This window comes from Cucumis melo, chromosome 1 (assembly GCF_025177605.1).
Source record: "Cucumis melo cultivar AY chromosome 1, USDA_Cmelo_AY_1.0, whole genome shotgun sequence".
NCBI classification, from domain to species: domain Eukaryota; kingdom Viridiplantae; phylum Streptophyta; class Magnoliopsida; order Cucurbitales; family Cucurbitaceae; genus Cucumis; species Cucumis melo.
This window is the reverse complement of record NC_066857.1, coordinates 24,932,970-24,944,033: the sequence shown is the minus strand read 5'-3', so window position 1 is coordinate 24,944,033 and position 11,064 is coordinate 24,932,970. Positions and strand designations below refer to the sequence as shown.

The 11,064-nt window shown below is 32.8% G+C and overlaps 1 protein-coding gene across 2 annotated transcripts; it reads right to left on the bottom strand.

Annotated features, from left to right (window-relative positions):
- Positions 1–8,178: 8,178 nt before the first annotated feature.
- Positions 8,179–9,786, bottom strand: LOC103497544 (probable diphthine methyl ester synthase). Of its 2 annotated transcripts, XR_007821828.1 has the most exons (3): positions 9,329–9,786; positions 9,004–9,128; positions 8,179–8,592 (listed from the first exon to the last, which is right to left on the bottom strand). XR_007821828.1 is itself a non-coding variant. In XM_051086421.1 (2 exons), exons 1-2 carry the CDS (start codon positions 9,084–9,086, stop codon positions 8,352–8,354), a joined length of 324 nt encoding a protein of 107 aa, XP_050942378.1. In that variant the 5' UTR covers positions 9,087–9,786; the 3' UTR covers positions 8,179–8,351. The 2 variants fall into 2 exon arrangements, 1 of the variants encoding a protein (XP_050942378.1); XM_051086421.1 differs by having other exon boundaries at positions 9,004–9,786.
- Between the last annotated feature and the right edge of the window lie 1,278 nt (positions 9,787–11,064).

Sequence of the window (11,064 nt, the reverse complement as noted above, 5' to 3'; positions counted from 1 at the left end):
AATGACGTTTTTCACTAATATTATATTTCTAATGCATATTTATAATCTTTCTCTTTAAGTATGTTTTATGAGCTTTATATTTAAGAAAATTTCCACTCACTGAGTATTCGACTTACGTTTAAATGTTTTTCTTTCTCCTCCCCCCCCCCCCCCTCAGGTAGTGAACAAAAGCCAAGCGTTGATTGATCTCTCATCAGTCATAGATCTCCATTATTAATTGTATGTTTATAGTATGTTTTTGTAGTGCATCATGGAGTAGTTAGATGTAGTGAGAGTGAGGTCAATGACATGTGTTGCAAATCCCTCTTTAGGATGAAATCATTTGTATGTAACTTTTGGTCTGATTGTGAACTTTACTGAAACTCTGAAATTGTGAAACCGTCTGGTTAAGTGTGTGGTGAGACACACTTGTGGCGTTGTGGAGTTGATGTTATTTCACATATAGAAGTGCAAAATTTCTCCCCTTTCCAGGTTTGGCTAACCCATATTTTAGGGGAGGTTCTGCTGAAATTTTTATAGAATTTCTTGAAAAATGTTTTTGCAAATTTTATTTTTGGGAAGGAATGTTATTCTAAAAAGGAGTAATTCATACCACGATCTAGGTTAGAAGGAAAAACTTAGACCGGAGTGTGACACCTTATGAGCTATGAAAAGGGCGTAAAGGTATTTTACATCACTTTAGGATTTGGGGATGTCCAGCACACGTGTTGATGCAAAACCCTAAAAAGTTGGAACGTCGTTCAAAATTATGCCTATTTGTAGGTTATCCAAAAGAATCAAAAGGTGGTTTATTTTATGACCCTAAAGAAAATAAAGTATTTGTATCGACAAATGCTACGTTCTTAGAGGAAGACCACATAAGAAATCATTAAACTCGCAGTAAACTAGTATTAGAAGAAATTTTCAAGAATACTACAGATAGACCTAGTTCATCTACTAAAGTAGTTGAAAAAACTAGGAATATTGGTCAACCACATCCTTCTCAAGAGTTGGGAGAGCCTCGTCTAGTGGGAGGGTTGTACGACAGCCTGATCGCCATTTGGGTTTAAGTGAAGCTCAGATCATCATACCTGATGATGGGATAGATGATCAATTGACCTATAAACAGGCAATGAATGGTGTGGACTGTGACCAATGGATCAAATCCATGGACCTCGAAATGGAATCTATGTATTCCAATTCTATCTGGACTCTAATAGATCAACCAAATAATGTAAAACCTATTGGTTGTAAATGGATCTACAAGAGAAAACGAGACCAAGCTAGTAAAGTACAGACTTTCAAAGCTCGACCAGTGAAAAAAGATTATACACAAAAGGAGGGAATAGATTATGAAGAAACTTTCTCTCCTATTGTTATGATAAAGTCGATTAGAATACTCTTATCCATCGCCACTTTTTATGATTATGAAATTTGGCAGATGGATGTCAAGACAGCCTTTTTGAATGGAAATCTTGAGGAGAGTATCTATATGGTCCAACCAAAGGGGTTTATACAAAAGGATCAAGAACAAAAAGTTTGAAAGCTTCAAAAATCCATCTATGGATTAAAGCAAGCATCTAGATCCTGGAATATAAGATTTGATACTACGATCAAATCTTATGGTTTTGACCAAAATGTTGATGAACCTTATGTTTACAAAAGGACCATAAATTCTACTGTAGCATTCTTAGTTTTGTATGTAGATGACATTCTACTCATTGGAAATGATGTAGGTCATCTAGCTGATATTAAGAAATGGCTAGCTACACAATTCTAAATGAAAGATTTAGGAAATGCCTAATATGTTCTTGGTATCCAAATAGTTCGGAACCGTAAGAACAAAACACTAGTCATGTCTCAAACATCTTATAAAAACAAAATGTTGTCAAGATATAAGATGCAGAATTCCGAAAAGGGTCTGTTGCCATACAGATATGGAATTTATTTATCAAAAGAACAATGTCTAAAGACACCTCAAGAAGTTGAGGGTATGAGTAACATTCCCTATGCTTCTGCTATTGGAAGCCTGATGTATGCAATGTTATGTACTAGACCTGACATTTGCTATTCAGTAGAGATAGTTAGTAGATATCAGTCCAATCCTGAATGTGATCTTTAAACAGCCGTTAAGAATATTCTAAAATATCTTAAAAGAACAAAAGACTACATGCTTGTGTATGGTTCTAAGGATCTAATCCTTACTAGATACACTGACTCCGTTTTTCAAACCGATAAAGATGTTAGAAAGTGTACATCAGGATCAGTTTTCACTCTGAATGGAGGAGCAGTAGTGTGGAGAAGCATAAAAAAATCATGTATTACCGACTCACTATGGAAGCTGAATATGTAGCTGCCTGTGAAGCAGCAAAGGAAGCAGTATGGCTTAAAAGTTCTTAACAGATTTGGAAGTTGTTCCAAATATGCATCTATCAATCACCTTATACTGTGACAACAGGGTGCAGTTGTAAATTCACGAGAATCTAGAAGTCATAAACGAGAAAAACACATTGAACGAAACTACCATCTTATCAGAAAAATCGTACATCGAGGAGACGTTACAAAAATCTCCTTCGAGCAAAACATAGTTGATCTGTTTACAAAAGCTCTCATGACAAAAGTGTTTGAGAGCCACCTACATGGTTTAGGTCTACGTGGTTTAAACTAGGACAAGTGGAAGACACCTATATATATATATGTGTGTGTGTGTATCTGTGTGTGTTTATTGTACTCATATATATTCTTCTCTCATCGTAAAATTCTAACTTACTTAGAGTTTTAGTCCAAGTGGGAATTTATTGGAATTTGTGTCCTAAAACTCGTACTTTGTTATTTGATCAATAAAATTTATTATTGAATGCTATAATCTTAAAACCAATAAATTAATGTCCCGAGGCTATTTTACTGAGTTTGTCAAATACACTTGAACTTTATGTAAAAACATAAACATGGATTAAGTTCGAGTTAATAGCCCAAATAGTCTATAGTGTATGAATAAGGTTGGGCACCTTATTCTGGAAAAACACTATGGATGCGGCCTGCTCCGTAGTTAGTATAAACGATGTAATCCTAAATCGTTCATATAGAGACATGGGAGTGAGGACGTCCTATCTAAATAGTTTACATAAGACTGGAACCACGAAATAAGTCACTTTTAGTTATAACACCGTAAACTATAAACTGATTATTTCAATTATGATGGCCTAGGTAACTTGATCTTAATCTTGAGCTAACTATGAACTTCTGTTCATTCGGTGGTATCCTTAGATCTGCATAGGTGAGGGCAGCTCATCATTACTGGCCCGATAAGCCTCCTATTTCAGGGATAAGACCGAGAGGATAGCTAGGAACATAGGGTGCAAGACGGAATTCACTCCTGCCCACTTCGGGGATAGTAGATAGGTTATTCCCTTAAGGACTGAATCCAAGTCTTGAACAAGGGGCCCCACCTTCTCATTGGCTCACGAAGGATTCAGGTTTATAGGTTGGACCTTAAACCAATTGTTCAATAGTGGATCAATGAGTCTTAAGGAGCAAGATGTAATCTCGGGGGTAAAACGGTATTTTGACCCATCCATGATTACGAACAACCTGTGAAGGATCAACTTACTCATCATGGTTATATCAGGTGGACAAAAATATATCTATAATGAGGGGAGTGCAACTAAGAGTCTTTAGTGGAATGACTCTTTAGTTAATGAATGTTGATTAAGCTTGGTATAAAAGAGTTTAGCTAGTTAATCTCGAATCATTGGAGCCCATGATCTATAGGTCCATTAGGTTCCCCTATTAGCTCATATGGATTCAACTAAGAACAATATGTTGAAGTAACTCAAATTGTTCGAATTAAGAAAAGAGAGAGAAACCGACAAATATATAAGATATAAGTTGGTAGATATAAACTTTAAGCTTTGTGCTTAAATATGATTTAAATAAATATGAATATAGATTCATATTTAGAAGCTTGGAAAGTTTTGAAACGGTCAAAGTTGTAAAAGGCAACATGTTGATTTTTAACTTTGAACTTTGACCGGATTTATATTCAAATATGATTTAAATTTTAGAAAAATGAATGTGGATTCATACTCGAAAAGTTAGAATTAGTCAAGACGGGTAAAATAGCAAAAAGTCAAAAGTTGACTTTTTACTAAGAAAGTCAAAGTTTGACTTTGACTTAATTGGTCAAATGATCAAAATGCCCCTTTGACTAATTACTTAATTAACTAAAAGTTAGTGAGCAATGTGGCAGCGATTGTGAATTAGAAACCACTAATTCCATTAAAGAATTAATGGATTAATTAGGCGTTGAGATTATATGAAATAATTTGCATACAATTTGCATGTAAATTTCATATATAAACTTCTCATTACAGAATGAGATGAGGATGATGTTTTTTCTCAAAAAATTACCTAAACGATACACTACCTCCTTCCTTCTCTAAAAGTTTTACTTCACAAATTGAGTCCCACAACTCCGTTTTTGGTCCTGAGATTAGTAGGTCAACTTAGTGGTTGTCCTTACTCGTGATTTTCCGGCAAAGAAGAAGCTTTGTATCGAAGAAGAAGTTTAAAACTATAAAAGGTAAGTTTATCGTTTACCTTTTATGCTCTTCGTTTAGATCCATCGCATAGCTTATGCATGTTAATTTCTAAATCGTTTAAATGCATATAGAGTAAAGCATGATCCTTATTATTCCGCTGCAGCATGCCTCTTGATGTTTTCCCTTCCATGTTAGACATTAAGTGGCTACTATGCTTATTATACTGGAAGGCTTAATAGAATTTCACTTTTCTAATTTTTTTTCTCCTTATATATATGTGCATAATGTGGTTGATGCTTTAGCAAGTTACTAGTTGGAGTTTCTTGTTCCAATGTTAAGAAAAGCAACAAATGTCATTTGCAATACTTGAGGTTGATGCATTTCATTTATTATGTTTTGATATGTGAAACTCTATAACATTTTGAAACCTAATAAATTTAGATTCACAGAAATATGGTTCTAATTTGGTATGTTGCTGCATGCTCTTCTTATTCTCTTAATTTGATCATATAATATAATTTTGTATTACCACAAATATATATAATACTTAATTTTTCCCGAATGACTGATTAAGCATGCATGAATATTAGTGGATTATCACTGAGGCTTTTTAGGTTTTTGCTTATGTTTTATATATATGTTCACATGTTCTTAAAATTAAAAAATTTCTAAGAAATTATTCTGAACTATTACGTTTACTCGAAGTTTGACTGGAGTGGTTTCCTTTTGATAGATCCGTCCACTTTGGAGGCATTACTTCCAAAATACACCGGGCTTTATTTTTGTTGTTGATAGCAATGATAAGGACATGGTCATATAGGTAGAGATGAGTTGCATAGGATGTTGAATGAGGTATGTTTATAGATGCTTTTATCTTTTCATTATGCATTCTCATGAACTTAATTTGCTTTTGATTTACCTACTAGAAGTATTTTGTGTTCCATCTCATAGGATATTTTAGCTATGTTTCTTGTCTATTTGACAATCACAATCTTCTTCTTTCTCATAGTCAATTGTTATTGTTTTGTGTTGTACAGTTTTTAAATATAAGTTCAAAAGCATTAGAACTGAAAAGTTGTCCATACACAGGGCAATGATTGAAAATAGAAAGAAATATGAGATGGTTGCCAAAAATTTAATCTCAAACACTTGCGGTGAATTTTGTTTGTATTTTAAGGGTTAATTTGTGTTGTTGGTACACCTACTAAATATTTTATTTACCTTTGTATCATTTAGACCACAACTTTGTTTAAGTAAATTATTGAATACCTTATTTTGTAATTTTAATACAATATGAAAGGAAAAGTATTTATTGTGCTATGAAGTATTTATGTGTGTAAATTTAACTAAAGTTGAATGCTTGAACAAAAATTTATGAAAAGCTAGTTAATTCAAAAATTATTTTTGAGAACAAAGTTAGCTCTTTCATATCCATAAGTTTATAGAAAGATTTATATAGCCAAAAACAAAATGCTATCACTAGGTTATTATATATAACTATTATATATAATAATTAGAAAGGATTAAATAGAATTATTGTATCTTAATATTACAGTTGTAAATACTATATTATAGCTTAATATTACAGCTGCTAATATTATATTATAGCTTAATATTGCAGCTATAAATACTATATTATAGCGTTGAAAAAATGCTATTATATGTTAGAGATAGTACAACATTATTTAAGCTATATAAACTTATTATAGCTCTAATGAAAAACGCTATCAAATGTTTTTATAGCAAGGTACATAAGCTATATCTTCATACTCTACAATAGCACTCATTATAGCTCCAGAAAAACGCTATAAAAGGTCCCAGAATTTTAATAACATGGGCTGTTAGGACTTTCGGAAAAAACTATAAAAAAAGGATATAAAAAATCTATTATAGCCTTTTTCGTTAGCTATCGTATATGTTATTTCTTGTAATACAAGATGTAACGCCATGAGTTTAGGTGGGGTCATGAATGATCTGATATCACATCTGAATGAGAGAGATTCTAAGGACATGAAAATAAAATTTAGAAAGACTTAATTAAAAGAATTAAGCTTACTTAATACCTATACCAACAAGGTGCACATGTCTTTTTGATGGCTCAATCGTAGGAACTATAAAATTAAGCGTGCTTAGCTCGAAATAATTCTATGTTAGGTGACAGCTTGGAAATTTTCCTAGGGATGCATTGAGTGAAGACAAAGCATTGGTTTGTATTGGATTTAGGTTTGGAGATGATGCTCTAATTTTATTTATAGTTCTATTACATGGGTTTGTACGATTGAGATATTTAAGTTGAATTCATATCGCAAACCTCTCTACATGACAAGTTATGGTCACTTCATACGAAATGCTCACTATGTCTCTGATCCTCGCGTAGTTACTAAATCACTAAATCCTTACTGAGTACAAGTTTTCCTATCGTTTGCCCAAGTGTAAGTGAAATGATAGTTTTTCTGGGTAATCCAAGATTGAATACAGGTAATTGATATCAAATATTTGTTATAAATCTTACTTCTTCATCTAAGCAGTATATGGTATCTATCTATATAATGTAAATGAAATGTGTCTAAGTACTAAACCTAATATCTACACTAGAGACTTTGTAAAAGGTGATAAGAATGGTGGAGAGATGGGGATGAACTAACTTGCATTTTAAGGAAAAGTGAAAGAATGTCACCATATTATTCAACGATTAAGCTATGCATAGACCCTTGATGCGATAGAAATTACATTGACTAACTTCTAATTAAGACGAGCACCTCTCAATGCTTTGAACGCCACACTTGCTCACCTCTCAGAATGCAAATGATAGAGCTCTTAGTTAAGCAACATCTATCTAGCAGTGGTTGCCACTAGAAGAAATCCGGCCTTTAATGTTGGTTTAAAACCAACATTAATGACCTTTAATGTTGATTGGCAACCGACATCTTTGCTAGTGTTATTAAAAACTTTTAATGTCGATTGAGCTTTAATATCGGTTTAAAAACGACATTAAAGACCTCTTTAATGTCGATTTTCAACCAACATTTTTGATAATGTTATTGAAGCCCTTTAATGTCAGTTAGGCTTTGATGTTGTTTGAAAACCGGCATTAAAGAGGCCAACAATATCAGTTTATAATCGACATTATAGATCCCCAATAATGTCAGTTTTAAACTGACATTGAAGCTTTGTTTTTAGGTCCATTTTTACAAATTTATTTTTATTTAATTGTTGCATTATTGTTCATTTTTCATAAACCGACATTGAGTCTATGTAGATAAATGTTTTTTTCTCACTTCAACAAATCAATAAAATTAATATTATTTTAGAAAACTATAATATTTATCTTTTACATTTGTATACACAAAATGAAATATTAATATTGTGTTTATCTACAAAAGTATATGAAACAAGATCCTAATACAAGACTTAAATAAGAAATCTTAAACGCCTTTAGAGTTTTCAACCTTCAACGATCGCCTGGCTATCTACACGATATTACTAATGACACTCGCTTCAACCTTCAACCTTCTCGGTTTTCAACCTTCAGCCAAATGTACAACTAAATCAATACTATGGAAGAAAACACAATATTAAAATTGAAACTACTTTAAAATTCAGAAAATTGACTTGCAGAAAATTGACTTGTTGGCAAGTCGGCATTACTACAGACGAAACAAACGTCATGACTTAAACATAAACAAAGCCTAAATTATGTCATTTTCAAAATATTGGGGAAAAAAATGTTTACAGAACATGATATTTCACAACTATGGGATTAGCTTAACTTCAACAATATTTTTATGTTGGAGTCATAATTTCTATGTTTGAATCATTAGGAACAGAATCCTAATTCCTACCTAAATAGCAGAGTGTGTGCAAACCTAGTCCACGATTTTTCTGAATCTTCTCGTAGAAGCTACTGGATTTCCACGTTTCAGTAAAAAATGGTATTGAAACGATCTTCCCATAGCAATATAATTGCAATCCACAAATTCTAATAACATTCATCACAGATGCATTGTACACCACTCTAACTTCAATCCCCAAACTCTTTGCTCGAACTACCAGATCATAGTGGATAGTAGCTCTGTATTATGACACAGTATGTAGAGGAAGAAAAATATTTAGCTCAAAAGAAAATTCCATTGCAAACATCTTCATAGTAGAAAGTGGTCTTCAAATCTCCAATAATGAGGCTTTCAATGACATTAAGCCTGAGCTTTCAATTAGATCGCTATTTTTCACTTGATCTTATTTAAAATCAACTTAGAGTTTCAATAAAAATTTGATTTTTGCAATTCGATCTAATAATCATAAATCCAAGCATTTGAAGAATTGTGAAACTTTAATTGTTTTAAAATAGAAATCGAAATAGAGGACTTTTTAAAGTTCTTAATATGCAATTTAAACAATGATAGAATTAAGATCACAGCAGAATCATCCAAAATTGCAAAAATCTTCAATAGCAAAAAAGAGGGGAAAACGAAAAATTTCATACCTGAAAGCGTCGCCAACAACGAGAAAAGCAACATTAGAAGTACAAGCTTCGGAGAGTATCTGGTCGGTCTTCTCCTCTACCATTTCCCGATCTGCAACTGTAATAGTTTTTTCGTAGAGCTTCTCCTATTTGAAAATTAGAATGCATAAAATCTTAGAGAGAAAAATAATTTTGGGATGGAGAGATTAGGGAAAAAAGAGAAGTACCAAAGATGATATATCATCGGAAGCAAGACCAAAGGATAAAAGAGAAGTGTAAGCTTCCATGTAAACCTTTTTCGCATTATCTCACACATTCAGTAGCAGGTGGGGGAGAGAAAACTGACCTGATTATGGTAGTAAGATAAGTGTCACATTCAAATACCTTGCAATTGTAACCATGTCACAAATCTGTGAAGCATATAAAAGGGAAGTAAAAATCACCAATGTGATAGAGCATAAACGTAAGAAACGAAATGGTAAACAATTAAACATCTCAATTATCAAAATTAAAGAAAATGCACATTTGATTTAGTAGAATATTAACCTGCCACTCTCTCATTTCCTAGCTCTATCTTACCCCCCAACCAAGAGAGCTTTCTTCCCCAATGATAAACTGAACCTCAAGACTATTACTACTGTATGTACAACAATGATAACTTAGAAACTGAAAAAAATAAACAAAACACAAAAACAAAACAAAAACAAACAAACTTGGGAACCTTGTTACAATATGCAGTGCCGAGGAAGTGAGGTCTTGAGCACCATTTATGCCAACAAAAATTGATTGCATAAAGAAGAAGAAGAAAATTAAAAGGCATTCAAATACTCATTTACAGTGAAAATGCATCATTCATCATCACTATACCTATTTTCCCTTCTGTCACACCATTTAGAATAAATATATATTTAGTACTAAATAGGGGAACCTAGATAAGCTCGTAGAACGCAATGCAACTTGAAAGCAAACAAGGATCAACAAGATTATATTCCGGAATTTGTGTTTTTTTTTTTATGTTCTCTTTTCGTTGCCATTATGTCTATAAAATATATATATAAATGCAAAGCAACCAAGAATGACTTTCGAACAAATCAACTCAGACCAAACTCAATTTTAATTTCCTACCAAACATCTATAGGAATCTCACTTAAGGGTACTATAAATATGAATTTGAACCCGTAAGACCTCCCTCTTTATTGTGAATATTCATGCAAGAGGGAAAAGAAGCATATTTCACAGTTACAAATGAATATACCAACATATAGGCTTAAATATTTCAAGGCAAAATCACTGAAATATTTCCCATTAATGGAAGGAAAATCAAAACATATATTCACTAATCTATAAAAAAAATTAGAGGGTTACCAAATAGATACCTATGAAGAGAGAAAAAAATAACATCAATCAAACCTCTCAATTATTACTTTTGTCATTGGTGGGTTTGGGTGGTGTCCCAGTTACAAAGGAATCTATAAAAAGCATTCGATTCAGATGCTATCAAAATCATGGAAACTTCAACCAATTGGAAAAGGCTTTAATGATCCTCCAATGCAATATGGGATAAAATTGCAAATTCACTGTAATATTAATGATTTCAATTGTAAAGCAAATAAAGAAATGTCAATTGTCACAGAAAAAAATACACTGGATATAAAATCTTACCACATAGTTTCTTGCAAAAATCAACCCCGGTGTATTCAAATGTCAGTGAGAAGAGAGAAATGGAAACACCAAAAGAGAAAGTTAATCACAATCAATTAGTGTGCTCTTACCATACACCTCCATCTGTGTCGCTACCGCCTGAAACTGGTCATGCTTCATTTAAGTTTTCTGGTATTCCTGGATCACTGCCACAAAATCTACAGACATGAGGAGGTGACTTTGGTGAGATCTATTTTACCCAGCAAATCGTCCATCTCGATCTAACCACAACGTAGATTTTAGAGGGGTTGATATGGAGTTTGCTTCTAAAAATCAAAATGAGGATTTTGATTTTTCTTCCATTTATGTTGCTGAAGAAGTATAAGAGGAGGAGCACAAGTCCGTGAGAAATAGAAGGAATACCAAAATTCTTACAGACTT